Source organism: Myotis daubentonii, chromosome 18 (genome assembly GCF_963259705.1).
Source record: "Myotis daubentonii chromosome 18, mMyoDau2.1, whole genome shotgun sequence".
NCBI classification, from domain to species: domain Eukaryota; kingdom Metazoa; phylum Chordata; class Mammalia; order Chiroptera; family Vespertilionidae; genus Myotis; species Myotis daubentonii.
In genome coordinates, this window is record NC_081857.1 from 33,088,982 (window position 1) to 33,113,248 (window position 24,267).

General features: G+C 43.1%; 1 protein-coding gene across 3 annotated transcripts in view; it reads right to left on the bottom strand.

Moving 5' to 3' along the window:
- Positions 1 to 24,267, bottom strand: part of TBX15 (T-box transcription factor 15) — a 92,317-nt gene that overhangs the window by 62,608 nt on the left and 5,442 nt on the right. The window contains exon 1 of one of the 3 annotated variants that reach the window (XM_059675205.1): positions 8,231 to 8,366. The exons of the other annotated variants lie outside the window; for them this stretch is intronic. Coding sequence (XP_059531188.1) covers positions 8,231 to 8,261 — 31 coding nt within the window. The 5' untranslated portion in view covers positions 8,262 to 8,366. Of the gene's footprint in view, positions 1 to 8,230; positions 8,367 to 24,267 lie in introns of those variants that run through there. 3 annotated transcript variants of the gene reach the window in all.

Sequence of the window (24,267 nt, forward strand, 5' to 3'; positions counted from 1 at the left end):
ATGTGCTACAAGTACAGTGAACACAACAGATAACGTCCAGTTTGGACTCCACATCCAAACTCCATCCTCCGCTACAATAACCTCCCCCAGAGGGAAAATAATTAAAATGTAATCATATTGTTTTAGCCCTGGGGCAGAAAAAATGCAAGGCCAGCCCGGAACATCTTGTTACATCAGAAAGTAAGAAAATGCTCCAAAGTATTGAGAACATGTCAGAAGCTAATCGGAATGATATGAGTATCAAAATAAATAATAAGGACAGATTACAGTCCATTAAATAAACTAGATCTGACTCCATGAGTCCCTTGGTTCACTTAAATAGATACATAGGTAAATAAAGATACATAAATATTTTAATTAATAAAAAAATAAAAGCTCTTAGAGTAGACGGTCAACTAATAAATGTAGAAGGGATGATGAAGGTGAAAATATTATCGTCAATGGACTTCCAGTCTCTGGTCCAGTATGTAAGGAGCTTAGACGTCATCACTCCATCTTAGCAACAAGTAAAACCCAAACAAACTGGAAAATCAACAACTCTTCTCAGAGAAATGAGATCATAGAGCAAACCACTTTCTCAAAAATTGAAGAGACAGTCAGGGTCCTGAGAATCATGACTTACTGGAGAAGAAACCCATGAGCACAGACCTCCACAGGCACCAGAGCCAGGTAGGAAAACCTGACCTGAAACTGATGAATTGCTGAGGCTCCACATGGACAAATCTGAGAGTTAAAAACTCTAGGGGGACACAGTCATAGGGGTTTTTTTAATCCTCACCCAAGGATATGTTTTTACAGATTTTTAGAAAGAGAAGAAGGGAGGGAGGGACAGAGGGGAGTGGGAGAGAGAGAGAGAGAGAAACCTCAATGTGAGAGAGAAACATCAATGGGTTTCCTCCCGTAAGCAAGATATATATACCCACATGCATAAGCATTTATGTGTATATGCTTATTTATGTATGCTTATGTGTATATGTACATGCATAAGTATATATATCAGCAACATATAAGCATACATACACATAAAGCAAATAAAGCAAAATATAAACAATAAGTGAAACTGGTATGGGGTATACAGACAGAAGTTTCTTATACCGTTCCTATAACTTTTTTATAAACACTATATTATATCAAAACCAAAAGTTTAAAAAATGTTTAATTTGGAGAAAATATCAAAGACTGAAAAACGTCACTACATTATCAAAGAGCTGAAGAGACATTCATACTATTTAGATTAGATGAAATCTGCTGGCGCACCCAAACTACAGAAGTCCTAACAAAAGTCTACTTAACAAAGCTGAAGTTTCCGATGGATTCTCTGCTTCCTGTCTATCTCCATTCAAATGAGAAATTTAGGAAATTAGACTTGATTATGGAATATTATAGTTGACTACTGCAGTGTTGGATGGAATGCAAAATACTGTGAAACAATGAAAATAATTAAGTGTTGAAAATGCAACCAAATACTTGACAAAAATCAAGCCAGGAAAAGGAAATAAAGGATTTGGTCAGCACTGGACCAATCCAATGAGAGGTCAGACCTTGATCCTTTAGCTCATGGTGATGCCTTGGCCCAGTGCTCCAACCCCAGACCCAGGAGTTGGGGTTTCCCTAGGGCAGGTCCAAGATTAATGTGAAGTGAGTGAGGCACTATCCTGGAGTGCAAAATTTAAGGAGGCACCAAAAATTGCAAGATAAAATATTAAATAAAGACAGTGTTATGTACTGAATGTCTTTGTCTTCCCCCCAACCCCCACCATGTGATATTATTTGAAAACTAGAGGCCCAGTGCACGAAATTTGGGCAAGGGGCTCAGCCCTCGAAGCTGCAGCAGCTTGCCTTGGTCCTCGCAGCCCTGGCTTTGTCTGGAAGATTATCAGGAAGGATGTCCAGAAGGTCATTGGGCTGTCTGGTCTAATTAGCATATTATGCTTCTATTATTATAGATGGGGCCTCTGGGATAGATAATTAGGGATAGATGAGGTCATGAGGATGGGGCTCTCCTGATGGGATTCGTGCCCTCATAAGAAGAGACACTGGAGAATTAATCCTCTCACCCCCACCCCCACTATATGAGGACACAGTGAAAAGGTAATCACCTGCAAGCTGAGAAAAGAGATCTCACCAGAAACCGACTCTGCTGGACTTTGATCTTGCACTTCCCAGACTCCACGCTGTGCTAACTAAGTTTCTGCTGTTGAAGCCACCCAGTCTAACGTATTTTTCTGTGGCAGCCCAAGCCCACTCATACAGACAAGATCAGTATTGCTAACTTCTCCTTTGGCCTCAGGTGCCAGTATTACTCTGCACTTCTTATACTTAGTTAACCATAGATTTTTTTTTTTACATTAACTTTAATTTTTTTTAAATACTGCCCTAAAACCCATGTGTCTCTCTCACATCAATATTTCTTTCTCCCTTCCCTTCCACTCTCTCAAATAAATGCTAAAAAATAAAAATAATGCCCTAAATATTACCTATCTTGATTAGTAAGGAAGTTTTGCCTCACCCTAGTCCTGAACCTGCCCTAGGAAATAGAGTCAAAGACTTACTCTCTGCTCCCACCACAATATCCTCACATATCGCCACCAGCCCACACTCTCACAGCGAAGTAGCCACATTCCCATGGTTTCTGGTCTGCGTTTTAGCAATGTCTTGCCTCGTTAGGCAACTCCACCTGGCCAGCTCTGCCTCTTCTGCTTTCGAATGGCCTGGTTCCAAAGAAGGAAAAATATTAAACAGATGTCTTTACCCTGGGAGGGGCAAAGATAGAGATCAGACTAGTGAGATGGCAAATTGATAAAGGATGGGAGATCATGGTTAATGTCCCAGTATTATCAATACTCTTTCATGGGAAGTCTGACTGAGATGATTCCTTATCGACAGCAAAGAGTATAACATCTCCCATTATATATGTAGTGGGAAATTAAATGCATGTTCTGGTAACTTTCCTTGAGGGAGAAGGTAGGAAGAAGGAAGAAAAGGGAGGTGGAATAGAGAAAAAAAGGTCAGTGATTATGTGCCTGCTCTGCACCTCAACCTGTGCTAGGTGCTCCTTCCCACATGACCGCACCAAACCCTCCCACCTCAGCGCCCAGCTATGGAGCGTACACTCTGCCTGATACCTCAAAGCTTTCAGGCGAATAAGAGTATGTATTTACAGACATCTGCAAGAGAGACCACCCGTGCTCCCTGTTGGAAGGCAGAAAGCTATGGTCTGCCAGGTGTGCAAGGCCTTTTGCATCAGAACATGAAATGTACAAAATGTCTCAGGCTGGTGTCTAAAAGATGATGATCCTTGATATTGCCAGTGCATGACCTCTGTCACCACTGCAGGGGCTCCATTCTCTGTAACTGCAAAAATCACACCATCCCTGCCAAACTGAGCTGAGGCCTCCCTGGAGCTGCCAGCGTACAGTACCTATTTCATTCCCATTGCTTTTTACCCATTTCCCGAAGTCTCCTTAACACTTGGAGCACTAGCAAAATTACTGAGCTTTGTTCTCCACAACTATGTCCGTCCTGCTCCAGTCTCCCGGTTCATCATTAGGGAAGAATAGAGAATGGACTCAGTTCAGTGTGCAAGGAGAGCTGCCTGTAGACCAAATGAGAAAAAGATGAAATCTGACTTCAAAACCAGAATAAGCACAACTATCTGCAGCAAATTCAACACATCCAAAAACACTCTTAGTATAATCTGAGTTGGGAGCCAATGCCGTCTCCTGTCCAGATACCTGGACTATATTGCCTTGGGGTGGAGCAGAGAATGCATGCTTCCTGTGGCTTCCCAGGGAGGAGACGCCCTTGGGGAAGACAGCTTCCCTGTGTCTCCCTGCACCCCAAGAAAAGCTCTAGCAACTCAGAGATTGGCAAGACAACTGCCGAGAGAGAAAGAAAAACAAGGATGAGAAAGAAGGTGGAATAAGGGAGATGGATGTCTGGCAGGAGCTGGTGGGTTAGGGAGAGGCAGACAGGATGGGGGACCCTCCGCTATTTCTGCTTCTGCTTTGGGCAGTCTGTCCTTCTTGCTGTGTTTACAGGCCCAACGTGACTTTCCACCCAAGTACACTCGTTGGGCTTGCCCTGGAAAACACACCACCTTCCACACAGTTCAGGTTTCATGGATTCACACTGGGAAGCTCTGCTTTCAAGAGCCCAATGCATTGTTGCCATCAGATGGAAACAACAGTGAAAATCAGACCTAGAGAACATCTGTAGCTTGTCACTGCACTTGTCACCAGCTCCCCCATCTAACCCTGGAAGTGACCAGCTTGAGTGACCAGATTCAACGACTGAGCATCTCTGGGCTTTTGTGTCCACAGCTGCCAGCTTCCCAGGACCCCAGAAGAGGGAGCCAGTCCCAGGAAGCACCCAAGTCTGGGCTTTGGTGAGCAGGAGCCATATTGGAGACTGAAGAGAAGGGCTGAGGGAATGCACGTCAGAGCAGGAAGCACAGGGTTGTCATTTATAGGACATGACACAGCCTCGCAAGCAGGCTAGCGTGCGAGCCGGCAGACTTCCCCTCAGCATTGTGCCTTCATGTTCCGAAGCTAAGCGGGTGTGAGGAAATAGAGACAAGTGGCCACTCTGACTCAATCAGACAGAATTTTTGCTACTCATTGCTTTGAAGTCAGGAGGAGAGGAAGGAGGGCAGGAACCAAGATCTGGTCAACCCAGCAGTGATTCGTGGTGCAATTTAATCATCCTGGGCTTGGCCCAACCCATCCTCTTGGTGTGAGGGAGGGACAATTTGTTACTGCTGTGGTCATGGACACTGGGCAGCCATAGCCAGAGACCCACAGACAGGAGTAGCAGGCGAGGCTGAGAGCAGAAGAAGGAGTGGTAGAGGTACTGGGCTGTGGGACAGCAGTGAAGGGGTGACCACACAGGGACTGGACATTCATGCCAGGTCTTCCTTCATCCAGGCCCTGCTTCTGGGAAACTTGGTGGGAATCAGGAGACTAAAAATGACTTCCTGGCTCCTTCCTCCCCCAGGCTGGGCCAGGTGTCCTGGCCCTGTGCTCCCCCAGGCTGTGCATACGCTGTTGGGACACTCATCACCCTGTGTTTCCTTTACCTGTGTGCATATCTGTCTTGTTGAGAGCAGGGATTCTTTATTCCCCTCTCTGCCTCCCAGTACCCAATAGCCTGTCTGCCTAGGTTAATGCTTATGGAATGAGTGAGTTAACTACTGCCATGATAAAGTGTGAGTCAGTCCCTCCCCTGAAATGGAGAGGGCACTGCTATGTTGGAGAGCAGTCCTTGTTTGCACAACACTGGTTGGGATGAGGTGGCCATCTTTACTGGAGCAAAGGAGCATTGCTCAGGGCATGTTTGTCACAGCTGCACAACCTATCCTGACTAAACTGTGATCTCCCACCCTCGCCAGTGTGGCTCAATTTTAAAGTGTCATCATATGCACCAAAAAGGTGGTGGTTTCAATTCCTGGTCAGGGCACATATTCAGGTTGCAGGTTTGATCCCTCGTCTGGCACAATCGATGTTTCTCTCTTCCTTCCTTCCTTCCTTCCTTCCTTCCTTCCTTCCTTCCTTTCTTTCTTTCTCTCTCTCTCTCTCTCTCTCTCTCTCTCTCTCTCTCTCTCTCTCTCTCTCTCTCTCTCTCATCAATTTTTAAAAATAAATGAACTCTGATCTCCCCCTTATCTTTCCCATTCCACACTCTATCATCTCAGTTACTACTGTCACATGTATCTTCCTGAGGCATAGCCCTAATGACAAAACACCTACTAATATTAATCACAAGTTATGGATGACTTTTATGCCATTCTTATAACAAACCTTTAGAGATTAGGAAACTGAAGTCAAGGGAAGTTAAGCAACCTGCCCAACTTTTCAGAGCCAGTAAGGGGCAAAGTCACAATTCAAATCCAGTCTAAGCCCATGACCACTATTCTCCTCGCAATCTTACGGGGGCTCAAATACCTACCTACACATTTATTTTTTTGTGCCTAGATTTTAAAAACCGTAGGGAAGAGCTCATTCCTTACTCATCTACATACTCTAAGTGTTCAATGAGTAGTGACTGGATTTCATTGAAGGAACTATTTGTCTTAGGTTTGTTGTAAAAACAACCAGAAGAGCTGGTGTATGGCTCCAAAAAAAGCATGAGCACTGGAATCAAACCAGCAACATGATCATAACTGCTCTCCGCCATTCTTTGGAGAAAGGTGGGAACAAACCTCCTCTAGGTCCCCCTCCAGGCCTTTCCAGCGGTTCCAATTCTTTCCTACTACAGGAAGGGATAAACACCCTTCATATATTTCCTCTCACCCCCGACTGCAAGGAAAACAGTAACACTAATTAGTTGTAACAGGGTGTTCATTTCACACAGTTCTCAGCAGGTTGCCCTGCTGTTCTTTGAAATGGTCTGGAAACAGCCTTGATTTTAAACATCTGAAGATAATTGAACTAAAGTTGCACCCAGAAACCCTGAGTGACATGCCTTTTATTCTCTCCCTCACTAACAAGAAATGTTTGCTGCCATATCTTATTTACTCAATACCTTGAAAGCCTCGGGCACTGATGACTTGCACCCCGGGATCCTAAAAGAATTGAGTTAAAGTAGATTGGTAATTAATGGAGGAGCAGAGAAGCCTGAGAGATTAAATAAAACCCTATGCCTGTTTAAAGGGAAGAATTGCCCCACAGACCTATAAACTTGAGCTTTGTACCTGCAAAGCATAGGGAAGTGGAGGCAGAGCTGAAGACGATTTATGACAAGATCACTTTTGCAAACATTTTTCAAAGACAAAGATATTAGCAAAGGTAGAAACATTTTCTAATATATTGATGGCAAGTGGGTAGGAAAATAGGTTGTCATACCCTGTGGGTGGAAGTGTAAATTGAACAACGTTTTGGGGGGGGGGGGACTTGGAACTTCCATCATAATTTTAAGTGATATAACTTCCACTACAACTCTACTCCCAGAATTTATTCTATAAATGCTATCACAAACATGTCCAAAAGTAATCATGGAGCTTTATTTATAGAAGCAAATGATTAAAAACAACCTACATGTCTGTTAAAATAGGTTCAATAAAAATTATGACAAATCCACACAATGGAATATTTGGTTCTTTTAAAACAGCAGGAAGGAGGAACCTATAAGTATGTTTATTTAACAATCTCCAGTATAACAGTTTGAAATTGAAGTCATAAAGTCCAAAGTACTGTTTATTATGCCACAATTTATGTTTTTAATTTTAATGTTTGTATACATACATAGTGATTCATATACATCACTCATACAATGACTCAGGATGATAACTAGGGGACTACGGGTGGGAGATTACTTTTTAATTGATGCTTTTCAGCGATTTCTTGGTGCTGTTTGAACTGTTTGGATGTGTACAAATTATCTGACTTTTTAAAAAACTGTAAGTAAAAGAGGAGACTAAGTAACAACTGTCAGAGCCTATTAGAGGGCAGAATCTTGCACATCAATATGATCACCTGAGACGTAGAGGTGGGCCTGGTACTTAGGAAAAACAAAGCATAGAACCCATCTTGTGATTTAGAGGGTATGAGTCAGTCTTTCAGGGAAAATCTAAATGACTTGCCAAGCAGACAGCGGTTTAACAGGTGTAGAGGTAACCAGAGGCCCATCCCCGGAACGAGGTACCTAAGGAGCACTATCACTCACCAAGGATTTAGCTAACAGTGCAGGGCAGTGCTCCTGGGCCTGCTGGGCAGAGCTGGAGGAACACACAGCAGACATTCTGGGCCCAGAACCACTGGCTCCTCCAAAAAAGTAAAGGAAACCTTCCACATTCCTACCACCTGCCTGTTGGCCCAGCCCTCAGCTAGATCCTTCAAGAACTAAAGGAAAACCACTGCACAGCCAGAAGCCCTCAGAATCTAAAACAGTATTCTGTCCTGGCTGGTGTGGCTCGGTAGTTGAGCATCGACCTATGAACTAGGAGGTCACGGTTCAATTCCCAGTCAGGGGACATGTCCAGGTTGTGGACTCGATCCCTAGTGGGGGGTATGCAGGAGGCAACCAATCAATGATTCACTCTCATCATTGATGTTTCTATCTCCCTCTCTGTTCCTCTCCGAAATCAATAAAGAATATATTTTTAAAATAAATAAATAAATAATACAGTATTCTGCCTTCCTCCAGCACATCCTCCAACCTACCACCACATTATTTGCCCAGGGTAAGGGAAGTGGGGTGTACTGGGACATGGAAAGTCCACAAGTGCTCATACCTGGCTGTGATCTTGGGCCATTTGTCTTCATTTGTTTTTCCACTTCTAAAATAAGAGGACTGTTGGCTCCATTTTGTGCGGTTTTGAGAGAAGAATGAGATTTTCAACATGATATTCCATCCTAAGGCACACAGTGCTTTGAAAAAATAAACTGCTGTACAAATGTAAAATATGAGCAGTATTATATAGGTGAACTTTTCAGCAATTTGAATGAATTGTCCAGTCAGTTGGTTCAGTCAAAACAGTAATACTGAGAGTCTAACACAAACGCAATCTTGGATTAAGTCATTAATTACCACACACATTTATTGAGCACTTATTGAAAGCAAGAGGTGGTGTGAGGATTGAAAATACAGAGATAGAGAAGACAGACTCTTGCCCTATAGAGAATGCCAGGTCTGGTCTAGACAAAGGGACACATGAACATCATCCCTACAGTACTCCATTAGGGGTACCAGCAAAATGCCAAGGAGAAAAACAATAGGGTTGACCCTGTGATACCTATAGTATCAGTACCAACCTTCAAATACAGTCTCCCCAAATACCAGTGTATATAGACTAATAACAAATGCTTACTAAACTGTACATTTCTTTGTAAGGAAATGTGCAAGTTATTACTAGTAATCTTTTGTAACAGCATACTAGTCAATATATTTGTTTAGTATTGTTTTGATTAGTCAGCCTTTTCACTGAACAATTTCAAATCTAAGGGACCAAAAATGACCCCATTATTGGTGGTCATTTCAAATTTCACAGTGGTATGAACACTGGTAGTTAACTAAATGGCCTGTACGTGGCAGCATTATTGGGCAATATTTCAATTAAGATAACTTCAAATATTATGTCATAAGCATGAAGCTCGGGTTTTAGTCCTCCATGTTCCAGACAAACATAAGCTGTATTCCATCCAAACAACAGCTTTCCACCGATTTGTGGATCACATCCATCCATGAAATGAAAGAAAGGGACAAGTACAGATAAAATAGACAAAACAGTGGTTTAAAGCCATGTAGGCAAAAGAAAAGGTTAACCAAATGTTTCACTTTTAAACTTGTGTTTTGTTCAACATGGTGTTTCATTTAGGTCTAAATATCATTCTGAGTCGCCAATGTTAGGCAAAACTCCCTGAGTTAACCTGCATAAAATTAAATTTCATTCTAATTTAATTCACTTCCAGAATGGTATTTTGTTGTGAATGGGAAAACCCTAGAGGAGTTTCATTTTCCGTGACCTCTATAAAATAACAAGTTGTATTCGCCACAACCAGAGAAACATCCTGAGCCTCACTTGCCTAGAGAGCCAGGAATCAGATATTACTTATTGCCCCCACGTTATTTCAGTGGCCACAAGTCATTCCTATTAAAGCAAAAAGTAATTTTCTGGCCTTGCTACAGTAAGTAATGTTCTCAGTTGTGGCATTCATTTAGGTGCTGGTAGAACTATTATAATAATTTTTAAAATACAAGCTCCAGAGCACTCTTTTTAAAAATATATATATATTTTATTGATTTTTCACAGAGAGGAAGGGAGAGAGATAGAGAGTCAGAAACATCGACGAGAGAGAAACATCGATCAGCCGCCTCCCGCACATCTCCCAGTGGGGACGTGCCCGCAACCCAGATACATGCCCTTGACCGGAACCGAACCTGGGACCCTTCAGTCCGCAGGCAGACGCTCTATCCACTGAGCCAAACCGGTTTCGGCTCCAGAGCACTCTTACTAGTATCATACCCCAATCATGGACTAACTCGTTCCTTGTCTCATAGACTTCCCTACGGAAAAAAAAACCAGCAATGTAGAATAGTGGTTTCCAAACCTGGTTGCCCATCAAAATGATCTGAGTACTTTTCTAAAGCACAGACTTCACCTCCTCCTCCCTGTCCAGGTCTCCAGGTTGGGACCCCAGAATCCATCCTGATAAAGTACTGTTCAGGTACATTGGGCAGTCAACCTAGTAGAGACTCTTGTTTGGTGTGAGGCATCCTTTACAAAAAACTGCCCTGGCCCGTGCAGTTTAGTTGATTGGGCATTGTCCCATGCACTGAAAAGTTGCCGGTTTGATTCCTGGTTAGGGCACAGGCCCAGGTTGCAAGCTTGATCCCTGGTAGGGGGGTGCAGGAGTCAGCCAATTGATGTTTCTCTCTCTCCCTCCCTCTCCCTCTCCCTCTCCTTCCCTCCCTCCCTCTCTCTGTCCCCCCTCCCTTCCTCTCTCTAAAAATCAATTTTAAAGAAAAACACAAATAAGCAAATCAGAGGAGAAAGGTTGGTAGCAATGAGGGCGTAAAAGCTCTGAACAAATCAGAAAATTTGTATGATTGACTACGATGATATCTAAGGATTAGTATTAATCATGTTATATATGATGGCATTGTATGTAGGTCAGAAAACGACCCTAAGTACTCAGTGGTGAAATGATGTAAAGTTTGAGGTTTGTTGTAAAGTGCTCCCGAGACAGAGAGAGAGAGATGCTACGTGCAGCAAAAATATAGATGGTATTGAAAGGTGGATGGTGGGGCTCATCAGGATTCATGGTGTTTTCACGTTGAAAAATTTTCATAATGAAATGTTTTTTAATTGTCTGAAAGAGAAAAACAGTAATAACCAGAGCCTGTCTCTGCCATTCAAGGCTATTTTCCACTGCCTCTGAAAGATAGCTGGTTGGAAGACTGTGTTCTCGTCCGTTTCCATGAGAAACAAGGATGCAGAGCGGGTAGAGGATTGCCCTGTATTGCCAGTTACCTGATACTTGCAGCCCCTGACATTTTCCCTTGTAGGAGTTGCCATTCAGTAGTCTACTCTGCAAATGGAATCAGGGCCCTTTCCCGAGCCATGACTTAAGCAATGTCTTAGAAGTTGACCTCTATAAAGTATTTTGAATTTTTCTTTAAGAAATTCCCTGAAACTAGGCTCTTTGGTTTTCAATTAGAATTACATTGAATTGGTGAGCTTGGCAATGCAGAAGATGAAATCCAAGTCATCAAGTGTACAAAACAAGTCTGCTTTCAAGTCCCAACACAAATACAGGAAGCCATAACTTCATTTTAGCAAATTCAGTATGTGAAACTCTGGCATTGACAAAATTAGTCTTCATTTTATCAACGGATTTTTTTTCTCTCATAGCATTTCATGCTGGAACACCCCAAAACAGCAAATACTCTTTGTACTGTGAAAAGTAGGTTGAGCGCCCAAAGAGTCAATGTACATATTTGGTGAAAATCTGTACACTCCAAAAAGTGAGGTATAGCCAAGCTGGCATGGCTCCATAGTTGAGCATCGACCTGTGAACCAGGAGGTCACAGTTCGATTCCCAGTCAGGGCACATGCCCAAGTTGTAGGCTCAAACCCCAGTAGGGAGCATGCAGGAGGCAGCCAATCAATGATTCTCTGAGCCAGACCCAGAACAGTACTAGGGATCTCATCATTGGTGTTTCCATCTCTTTCTCCCTTTCCCTCCCTTTCTAAAATCAATAAAAAAAATATATTTTTTTAAAGTAAGGTATAGCAGCACCTACCTAAATGTCAACAGTCCTACCACTGGTTAAAATTAAGTACAAATTTATTGACATAGGCTACTCAGATATAAGAAGTGATGGTAAAAATATTTTGCATTTGTAGGTAAACAGGATGGTTCTGAGCATGGAAATTTGTTTGGGGGCTGGTGGTTCATACTTCCCACCTATAGAGAAGCATGTGATTGGGTGTTGGGTTGCAGTCTGAGCCAGGCACAGGGAGCTTCTGTTTGATCAGATTAAGACACCAGGCTTCAAATTCAATCTTAGGTGCTTCCAGATTTTTTGAAAAGTATAAATGTGGACATGGTAGCTGAGAGCCCACACAAACGAGTTTGGAGAGCCTTTTCCTCCAAAGCAAGTTCCAGCCACAGAGAGCAGGAGGCAGGCAGGTCAGAAGACAAAGAATGCACGGAAATAGCAAAGTGAGGCTTATCTTCTCCTTGACCATCTGAGCCAGATCCAGGACAGTACTAGGGATCTCAAAAGTAATTTGATGGATACCAAAAATTACCTGGCACTTTGTACATCTATCCCTGACTTGTCGCTGTGAATGCATTCCCATAGAGGAGCTGTCTTGCCTCCCGAGCCCTCCATGTTGCTCAAAGATTACCTGTGTTTCAGAGGGCTTTCTCCTGACAACATGCTTTCTCCCCCATCATGGGGCTGAGCCTGGAGCTGGGAACCCCCACCCCCATCAGTTTACTCACATATTTCCCACTGCTCATGGGAAGGCAAGAAGAATTTCTATCATTCTGCGTCAGCTTAACCCAATTCTATGTTCTTAAGCAACCTCAAGCAATCTGTCTTTCATTTAGAGATATTTTTGCACTTCTCTTTAACTCTGGGGGTTTTCAAACTGCTTTTACTCTGTTTCTTTTTCTTCCTTGCTGGGCAGAAAACAGAGGCTGCCATGAACATAAGACCTGAAACAAATAGGGAAAGATGTGGTACAGTTATTCTCACAGACTCGTTATATTTCTAAATGCTAATACCTCGACATAAGAGGGCTCTGAAATAAGACTCCAGGCAGAGAGCATTCAGCAGTTTCTAGCTACAAAAATGCCTTGTCATTAGTATAATTTGCTATCCTTTCCTTCTTACTAAAACCCACTGGTCTTATCTCCATTAGAGATAGAGACTTGAGAGTATGAAGATATCAATTGACACATCCAAGATCACACCTAGAAGCAACTGGCAGACACCTCCTACCAGGCCTCCAGGACCATCTTGAAGCCAAATCATCTGTAAAGTGGCTGTAGTGGCTACAAAACCCATCGCTAACTTCTGACAAATACCAAGTGAGTTCAACAAATGTTCACGGAGTGCTAACAGGGATTCTGAGATGAGAAAGACACAATGCTCTCCAGGGCTCCCTTATCTCATCAACTTATAAAACAAATGCACCCTCCAAAAAGCTTTCATTGTTGAACGTAAGAAAGGTACAATGTACTACACTGGTATAGGCTTCTACTTTACCCATTTTTCTGTGACCAACTTTAAAAATGTAGAAAAGGTCAATCCAAAGCATTGTGTGAGTATGTCTGGGTGTGTTCGTGTGCACAAAGAGCCACAGAACAGAGTCAGCCAAAGCCACTTTCTCCTTGGCTACAGGCATCCATTGTCCAAGAGCCTAGAGGTTAATGCCAATCCAATAGGACAACTAGAAGAGAACAGGTGTATTTCCTGCCATGGAAAGAAAGGACTAACGTGGAATTACTGGACTGCTGGTAATATGAAGCCTGTGGGAACGCTATGAAGCTAAGGGCAGGACAGGAGCCTTGCTCAAAAATAGTCTAATCAGGCTACTTAGGGAAGACGTCATCTCAAGAGGAGCTTTCTGATGAAGGTCGCCATTGGAGGACCCCTGTATTTTTACCATCTTGGCTACACCTTTGAGCATTGCAGATTACCCAGCTGAGACTCCCTTGGGACTATAAAATCACAGAAGCACACTAGCACCATTAGTGCTAGGAAACCATAGATAGACCCCTAAAAGAAAATCTCTCTCTAGTAGGCTCTAAGGGAAAATAAAGTTGGTGACAACTGAGGACTTTCTTCCATCGTGGCAATACCCAGCCTGTCTGTGAGCTCTGCATAGACATAGGCAGTTTTCTTCTGAAGTCATCACGTGTTTGAATCTGTACATCCTATCAGTTACTCTTTATACCAAATCGCCCTTTTTTCATCTTGAAATATTTCTGACACATTAGGTGCTTAAATTGGGTCTTGAAAATAGGCTAAAATTTCTTCAGAAGGAACTTAAGGGAGGAAAAGGAGAAAGTACTCCAGACAGAAAAGGAGCAGGAGCACTGCATGGAGGATGATAAAAAGTCAGCCTGTGTCCAAAGGAAATGAAAACAGGATCTTGAAAGGGTATCCACTCTCCCGTGTTTATTACATATTATTCAAAATAGCCAAGATATAAGAACTACCTAAGTGATCATCAATGAATAAATGGATAGATACACACACACACACACACACACACACACACACACACACACAGGAATATTATTCAGCCATGAGAAAGAAAGAAGTCCTACATTTGTGATAACATGAATGGACCGCGAAGGTATTGTGCTAAGAGAAATAAGTCAGACAGAGAAAGACAAATACTGTGTGCTATCACTTACATATAAAATCTCAAAGAGCTGAAATAGAAATTGAGTAGACTTGTGATTGCCATGGGCTGGGAGTGGGGAAATGGGAGATGTTGATCCAAGGATACTAACTTGCAGTTAGAAGCTAAATAAGTTCTGTGGGTCTAACCCATAGGGTTGTGATTACAGTCAACAATACCTTAAAGTTGCCAAGAGACTACATTTTAAATGTTCTCACCATAAGAGGTGGCAAAATATAAGTGTACCAAATCAACACATTGTACACCTTAAACTTATACAGTGTACATGTCAATTATAAACAGAGACTGTGTGCTATAAATAGGGCATCAGTGGGATAAGCTAAGAAGGGTAGTTTGGGACCATCCTGTGTCCGACACTGATCAGTTTCTCATAAGAACACTGAAGAGTTTCTGAGTTTTCTCACTTTACCAAAAGCCTAATTATGAGCAAGGTAGACAGGTGCTAATACTGAGCACTTTCTCTGTGCCTGGCACCATGCCACGCATTTTGCACTTAATTCTCACCGTAGCCTGGCAGCAGGTATCGTTACTCTTGTTTCACATGTACACGACTGAGGCACAGAATTAAGTCACTTGCCCGAGGTCACAGCCAGAACTGTGTGCTTGGGTCAGGCCTCCCTGACCCGGACCCCAAGCTCTCTGTTGTCTTAGTTCCCCACACCAGCCATTTCTTCTGCTTCTAGGATATGAAGGACCATCTGCTTTCTATAACATGTCATACTCATTCCCTAGCACAGGCCATCCAGTGCAGTAGAGAGTTGGTACTCAGCCGACTAAATGGACAGAAAAAGCCTCAAAGTTCAGGAAAGTGGGTGGGTGAAAATGTCTCAAAAGTCTACCTAAACACATGCCCCCAAACTGGCCCAGCAATAAAGCCAGATCTGTCATTCTCAACATTCGCCAGCAATGAGCCACACAGCTGTGGAGGCCTAACAGTTTGGGCAGGAAAACAGGCAAAGAAAAAGGAGAATGTATTCAAGCCCCAAGCAAAAAAATGTTAACATCCGGAACCAATTCGCCCACGCAGGCTGGGGAACCGTTACACCCAGCCCTTCATAACATGCCTGGGGCCTCTGCCCCAGCCCTCCCCTTCCTTCTCTCTCTCTCTCTCTCTCTCTCTCTCTCTCTCTCTCTCTCTCTCTCTCTCTCTCTCTCTCTCTCTCTCTCTCTCCTGGGCTTGGTTTGCCTTTTGCTCACTCCTACAGCTTAGTTTGCCATTTGCTCACCCCTATAGCAGTTAAGTGGTCCTGTGTCTTCAGGAAGCACCTCCCGCAGTCCCTACCAGGCCATCAGAATATCAGAGATGTGTCACCTCTCTGGGTAACTCGCTCTTGCACCAGATGAGATCCAACACTCACAGGATTACTGCTGGTCATGCAACTAGTGCTCTGAACACTGGAGGGAAAACGAATGGCCCAGGCCTGGCTGGTTTCCTATCTTGCAGAATATACACTTTTCATAGGACCGACCTCCTGGGTAAGATCCAATAAATCACCCAAAATTGCAGCATTCACCTTATCCTCCGCCACACTCTATATTTCAAGAGTTTGGCTCCACCTGGGTTCTTTGGGAAAGGAAATGGGCCTGGAGATTCATATGCTTCTGTTGCTACAAGAGCTTATCAAATCCCATCAATCGTTGCCTGCAGAGTGGGGTGGGCAATAGGAGAAAGCAAAGATTTAAAACAGACATGGATTTTACATCTTTCTCTCCTTAGTTATAAAAGCCACTTTTCTATCACTGGGCACAACGAACAGGAATATGATAGACCTTACAGTCCGACAGCCAAGAAGTGCATTAATGATGAAGTCCGCCCACCAAAAGCAGAGGGTGTAGTTTTCCTCCAAATCCCTGTTGGAGACACCAGACTTCCTAAGAGAGGATGCTTAGTGGGAGTGGGAGGAAAAGTGATGGAGAAACAGTGAACAGGTGGACCAAGAACCCCTGAAAACCAATGTTAAGTTCCCTAAAACTCACTGCTGGGCTCACATTCACTTACCATGTCAGAAGAGCAAAGGGGTGTCAGTGTTTGATGGCATGAGAGATTTCTGCAAATAACTGATCCCATACCAAACAAGGCCACTCTAAATAGAGCTGTTACAAAATAAATGACTCAGAGCAGTCACTCAGAGGTTAAAGTTAAAGCCACAACTCTGAGAGCGGGTGTACTTGCTGTGGGTCCTCGAGGCGGTTTCTTAATCCTTGGGCATTAAAAAGAAGCCACTGTGGAAATCAGAATCTCTTCCTTTGTAAATTCAATCCATGGCAAAGGGATTTCAGCTGTGATTGCTGAGTTTGAAAAAAATCAACCATACTTAGAAATGCACGAATTGCTCGTCACTGCAACTGATACATTTCTAAGCTGTTCCATTTTGAATCAATTACCAATCAGATTCTTTCCATCCCGTTGTGAATGGAGAAGGCAATGGGTAAAACAGAGCTCACTGCATTTCACTGCACAGGGAGGTTTAGGATGAGGGGGTTTTAGATCACATTCAATATGTAGCCACCGCATTTCAGACACTGAGATTTCTGTGCATTACAGTCGGAGGAAAAGCAAGTCACGTTGGGAAGGCTGTGCATGTGCCAATCCAAAGCCATGGCTTAGAAACTCAACCCTATATCACTGTCACAGAAGCTTCTGCTAGCTGGTAGGGAGAAGGCACCTGAGGACTGGAGAGACTAATAACAATAGGAGCTTGGCCGGAGTGGCTCAGTGGTTGAGCGTCAACCTATCAACCGGGAGGTCACGGTTCCATTCCCTGGCAGGGCACATGCCCGGATTGCTGGCTCAATCCCCAGTGTGGGGCACACAGGAGGCAGCCAATCAGTGATTCTATCTCATCAGTGACGTTTCTTTCTCTCTCTCCCTCTCCTTTCTTCTCTGAAATCAATAAAAGTATATACATTTAAATAACAATAGGAAATGAAGATAGAGACCAGAAACTATAACCAGGTCTCTCACATTTATGACTTAAAAATTTCTGTTTGGGAGGGCAGAATGAACAGCAAGCATAAAGTTCCATCTACACAAGTTCATAGTTCTCCCTGGAGCACTGAAGAGCCATCTGCAGGGGGAGGCAATATAGTCTAGTGGTTGACTCTGGAGTTTAAATTCTGGCCAGTCCACTTCAAGTGGATTAGAGCTGTGTGTGGGGGGGCAAATTATTTAATCTGTTTGAACTTCAATTTCCTCCTCTGTAAAATGGGGAAACAATGACCTTGTTGAGGGCTATTGGGGGGATGCAATGAGAGAATGTGAATAAAAACATCAGTGCCGTGCCTGGTACAGCATGCACCCTCAATCCTTGAAAGTTCTTTTGGATGGCATTGTGGGCACTGAGATAAGATGATGCTGGGGAGGTATAGAAACATGTCCTGAAAATAAAGTGGGGGGCAGAGAGGCTGTTTTGAACACTGAGGCCTGGATGGTCAGGCAGGGGCTGAGCACTGTGATGACGGGCCCTGGGCTCCCTGAATGGGGGCGGCCTCGATAGGACCCCTCCTCTGTTCCTCTCCCCCTAGGAATGCACCTTCGCCCTCCACTGCCAAATGGAGAAATCAATTTAAACAAAATCCAGGGTGTAACTGGTTTTATTATTTTTAAAATAGTAAATGATCAAATCCAAGCTTCTGTTTTCTGGAAGAAAACTACAAAACTGTGTGGCCAGATGTTAATTCTAACGCGATGGCTGGGGCTTCTGCTGTTTCCCTAAAAAGACTTCCCAACCTCTTCTTCCCAGCTAATCAGTCGGCTTAGTTAGAGGTTTTCCGTACACCTAGGAAAAAAACTGAACCATGCAGCACCTACATATCCTTTACTGTAGCCCCAACTAATTGATACAACTGGCTCATCTTGCCCAGAATCCTAGGGTCCATATGGCCTTATACAAATGAATCTTCCTTATTTCCTAAACCTAACCTTTTGGGGATTTCTGGGCTTCAGGTAGAAATACCATGTTTCACAGAGATGCATGGGTGTGTTAGTTTACTTCCCTGCATTCAGAAAGGTCCTTCTGCCTTCTGCTAGAGCCAAGCTGGGGAGCTGGTAAAGCTGGGGCTCCCCAGCCCCGCCCTCTGCCCACCCCCTCTTCCTACCTTATATCAGAGGCTGATCCCCACCCTTGGGAGCCCCCTCTTCCTCCTTCAGGTGCTCCCTCAGGTACTGGCTTTTTGCCTCAGTGAAACCCTGAATAGCAGCAGCTCTCAATGTCCTATTTCACGTGATTAGCACGTGTGCTCAGATTCTGTGTTCTGTTTCTAACCATAGGCTATACACCAGGTGAGATCCCACTCACAGTCCAACATCTCCTTGAAAGCAAACGACTGGAGGAATGGACAGTGCCACTAGACATGAAATCTGCAACCACTTCTTATCCAGGTTAGTCACTGAGGTGAGTAATCAGTGTCGATTCGACTGTGTAGGAACAATAGGCACGGTGCGCAATCCTTTGTTCCTTCATGGACATTATCTCATTGAATCCTCACGACCATGTTTTGATGAATACGTTTACTAGTACAATTTCACAGATGCAGAAACTGGGCTTGGGAGAGATTTAGAAACTTGCTCAAGGTCATACAACTAGCACGTGTTGGAACCCAGACTCAGACACAAGCAGTCTAACCCCAAGAACCTGAGCCTGAACCACTATCCTATATCACTCCTTCATGCATCGTGCCAAACAGAAATGATAAGAGTATCTATCTCATTAGAGTGTCTTGGAATTTTATGTATTATATAGAAGTAATGATATGTAGTATATAATATATATATAAAGATATGGAATTACATTTTAAATATATAATTGTTACATATTAGTATTTAGGATATATGTTATATGTGTAGATACACATTTTTAATATATATACATACTAGTATATATAACAACACTATATATAATTAGCATTATATATATACATATAACAGTACACTGGCTGGCACATAGTGTTCAATATATGTTACTAGTTATCATTGTTTTTGTTGTATTTTCCTTATATTTTCCTTATTTACTAAGTGTTTGTACCAGCCACTTGTGCTAGGCTCTGGGGATACAAAAGCAATGAGACAAGGTCCTTGCCCCACAGCAGTTCATAGGGCAGTAGAGAGATTGGATGACCAGTCATTCCACAAGCTCCGTGCCGACAGGGTCCTGCACAGGGGTGCGGGCTGCGAAGAAGGGGGGGGCATCCACTGAGGGTGGGGAGCTGTCACTGGGGTTTGAAGCCCAGCTGTAGAAGTCGGTGAGGAAATAAAGTCCCACAAGATAAAAACATGAGAAATCCTCCTAGGTGAGTGCTGGGCCCAGTGTTTCTGTCTGACCCTGCCTTCAAGTTCAGCAGCTATGAATAGAGGTCTTGAATGCTAAGCTGTCTTCTGATCTATCTTGTTGACAAGCGTTTTGCCTGTTACTAAGTCATCCTTTTAGCATTCTCACTCTCTGCCAGATCAAGGTCTCGGCTTAGCAGACTAGACATGGAAAATAGTTATGAGGGCTTTCCATTAGGCTCCAATAGTAATGAGGGGCAACTGATTTTTTTTGGGTGGGGGGAATACCACCAATTCAATTTACCAGTGATGAAGTTGCTTTTCTCAGTCCACTTTTCAAATCCACAGAATTTTTCCAGCCTTTTTTGGGAATGGCACAAAAAAATGGTGAGAGCATAAAATAACGCACATTTCCTTTAAATTCACAAATGCCATGGAATTCTTTTGGCAAGAAGGTCCTGGGCGTTCACACAAGCAACAACAGGTTACATTAAACACAAAGGACTCGGAATCACCGATCCAGGACTTCTGAACATGTGATATTAATCTAAAAACTTTTCAAGAGCTTTATGAAAGCTCTTAATTCTAGCTGTAAAAATCTTTTTTTTTTTTTTGGCTTTGTATTGCTGCACTGTTACTTTCTACAACCACAGCAAAGCTTTCCTCATTGCAACAAAGTAAAGATGAGCCAAGTGATGGCCAAGGCGCATTAGAAGAAAATGGTAGTTTTTTAAGAAATTAACAGAATCACGGATTCTTACAGCAGAAAGGGGCTTCAGGTGTCATTTGAGCCTCTCTCCCTCATTTCACTAACCAGGCATCGAGGCCCCATCAGTGGCTATGCAGCAACTTTAAAACTTCTTTTTTTTTCAACATTTACACGTCTGCCTTGAAAACAAACATCCCTGGTTCCAATATCAATGGCTAAGCTAGTACTACAATCTAAGTCTAATTTAAGCAGGGCTAGCCCTCTTCTTATCAGGATACATGGATATAATCTAGAATATGAAAGCTTTGTAGTATAATGAAGTCTCATAGATACACGCACATGAGCAATTGAGGTTTCCAAAATATTTTACAATTCAGTATTCCTTTGTTAGCTTGCTTATACTACTTGTTTTCTAACTAAACCTTCTTTTTCTAAATTGTTCATAGATGTATGGCTCCTATATTCAGCCCTTCCCTAGCTCACTGCTAAAAAAAAAAAAAAAAAGAAAAAAGAAAAGAAAAGAAAAGAAAGAAAGAAAGAAATCAAATTATTAGGCTTCTGAGTTAAGGAAGTTTTGTCAAACCCAGAGAAAACTCTGCAGTGTTCACAGTCACTTATTGGCACAAATGCCTGACCCTCCCCACTGTGAAAACCAAGTACTTTTTAGAAGCCCTGAGCCACCCAAGTCACCTAACCCCTAGGTTACAATTCTGATGTTGACTGACTTTTTGAAGCAAGGATGCCTCGAGGCTGCACTCCCCTCTCTGCTAGTGTTCAGCCAGTCCCCCCTGCTTCTTCCAGAACTAGCCATTTCTCAATCTCCTTTCAAGGTTGCGTGGTTTCTTTCTCTTTCTCTTTTTTTCTTTCTTTCTATTCCTTTCTCCCCTTTTTTTTTTTAAGAAGTGAATTACTTCATTGTTTTTCATCTCCGTAAGAACATGGAGGGCAACTGTTTGCTGTCCCTTTGTCTCGGCTGGCGATGCGGGTCTCTGGGCGGGGACACCTCTGCCTCTCCGGATCCTAAGCGCCCGGGGAACCTCTGCGACTTTCCTTTCTAACGCCGGCTAGGATATTTACTGACCCTAGAATTACCCATTTGGAAATGGTTAGGGATTAAAAGTTCTTCGGCCGAGGGATTCTTGGTTCCTAATTGCTAATGTTTGAAGTCAATCTGATTCCTCGAAAATTTGTTCAGCCTGATGAAAGCAAAAAATTCAAACTCCCCTCCGGCGCGAGGTGTAGGACCCGCAGGTTCCGCTTGGTGTTTGGTTGCTTGGAGGGTTTTTCCCCTGATCTTTTTTGGGGGGAAGGGGGAATGGGGGCCAAGGCCTTCCCGATTACCCCTGTGTCCCCGCATTTCTCCAGGGCTGAGAAAGGCACCCACCATTCCCTTGTGTAGGGCCGGAGCGCGGGGCCAGTGCGCACCAAGGCTGGCCACCACTCCCGCCGCCAGACCCGGGCGCGGGCAGCGGGTCGCCCTGACTCGTGAAGGTCCCCTGAGCTACCCGCTGTCCCCAGCACGGTTTCGCGGGACACGATGTAATCCGGATTCCTTCTCCTCGGTGAAATGTCACTGACGCTTTTTTGAGAGCGGGGGAAAATATGGGTGTTTTCAATCGTTTTCAATGTGTGCATAGGAGGTTGGGGGAAGGGAACAGGATCTCGAGGTGAGAGGAAGAAGGTGGGGGACGAAGAAAAAGGGGGGCTAACTGCTTTCCGCGGCCCGCTTTGGCAATACAATGGCAGCAGGAGTTCCGAATAGAATAAGAATTTCGATTCACCCGGTGAACTAGGCGCTAAAATTCCAAGGCAGGCTGGGTGTATGGTAATGACCTCTAGTCATCCCTTCGAGGGAGCTCTAATGTTATTTCTAGTATGTTGGTTTTTAAAAGGAGACTATATTAGGCTATTACGTGTGCAATCCAGAATTAGGGGGTTGTTTTTTTAATCCGCTAAAGTGTGTGACAATTTGGAAACAGCCCATTAGAGCCTCAGCAACTATATTTTTGCATATGTCGCCTACGTTCTAAAATTATTTCCCCCGAATCATATTGTTTTATTGGTTACTTCTATTAACCATTATTATTATTATCCGAGTTTCTCTCAGTGAGTTAATTGCTCAGCAGAATGCATCCGAAATGATGATGGCATTCTACACAAAATTAAATGCCAAATGAAGGTAGGAAAACTCCCACTCACCCTGTTCTTTTAAATTGCATCTATGAGAGTCTTGTTTTCTCCCAATAACTGGAATTTTCAAATTTGGGATTTTCTCGAATTGTCAAAGGATGTCTAGAAATGACAAAAATTTTTCCCTCCAAATTTTATGTGTTTCCAATTTTTTAAACTGGCAACACACACACACACACACACACACACACACACACACACACGGCAGTTTCTTTTCTCTGAAATATTATCTACGTCCCATTCAGAACTTGGTATTCCCACATAAATTTGTGCATAAATATTACATTTGTGTATAGACGCTTTAATACACTTTATACTCGTATGTATGATTTCAAGACCTATTTTCACTCTGGTATCAAAAGCTCCTCATCAGTTTGTAGTCAGCAAAATGTCCTCCCTTAAAGTGAGGCCATTAATGGCAATGAATAAATGTTGATTTGTCGTCACCAGTCGCTTGAATTCCCCACCTCTTCCCATTTCACCTCCGGTCCTCCCTACTGAGTCTCATTTTCCACCCTGACACTTAGAGCCGGGGCCTCACTTAAATTAACTAATGATTATCCTTGCCCAAAGCAGTGTAAACAGACCCTAATTTATAAATTTGCTAATTGCCCTTCCCAGTGCAGACCCCTGAGTATGCCAGTCGTGCACATATAAAATTCAAAGCTCACTAGAAACCAGGAAAAGCAAAACAAAAATAAACCACATGGAAGAGAGAAAGAAGGGGGAAAGAGTCCACATTCCAACAGCTCCCTACTTTTCTCTGTGGAAAAGTATCCCCAAAAGGTCAAAACTCAAAAACCACTTAAATATTCTCTCCTGCTGAACGCCTTGTCTTCTGGGGCTAAGACAGCAATAACCAGCTACACCCCAGAATAATCACTGGATGGATGTTTGTATTTCCAGAAAGTGAAATGCCCGTCTGCTCTTTATCCCTGTGGAATATGCACAATTCAGCCTTGCTCTTCACACACACACACACACACACACACACACACACACACACACAAAATAAAAAAAAAATAAAAGCAACAACCCTACAGTCACCTAGAGAAGGAACTTAGATTTAAGAAGTGCTGCAATCACTTTCCTCCCTAGTACGAGAAATAAATTTTTAATAGAGTCCATGATCAGGATCTCAAAAAGGGTTCTCATCTCCTTAATATATTTTTGGCAACAGAGAGAATGATTGTGACAGACCTGGAATATTTCACTCAATAATGCTAGCAATGCCCTTGGAGAGGCTTGGATGAACAAAATGTTTCAGTCTTCGGAGCCAAAACGTACTTGTCCCTCTCTCCTTGTGGCCTAATATGAAGGATTAATAATGAGGGACTTGCTTCCATTAAACTCTAGTCCATACACGCAAAGGAAATTATACAAATCGGTAGGGGATACGAACCAGCAGTCCCCATCATTTAGTTTTGGCTCCCAGGTCAGGCATCTCAAACCATTCTTCACTCATTCATGTGCGGGGCGTGCTAACTAAAGAGGCGTTAAACCAATTTTTATAATTAAAAACGTTTATGATACCATTTGAAGTAACTGATATGGGGGGCAGGAAAACAACAGTGGGTACGTGTCAATATAATTTCAGTCCAAACTCCACTGTAAGAAATTGAAGTCCCCTTCCGTCTGCATGAGCGTCACCTCATGAACTTTTCTTTCTGGGAGTTTTTTCTATAAAATCAGGAAACGCAAAGTGGCCAACTCTGAACC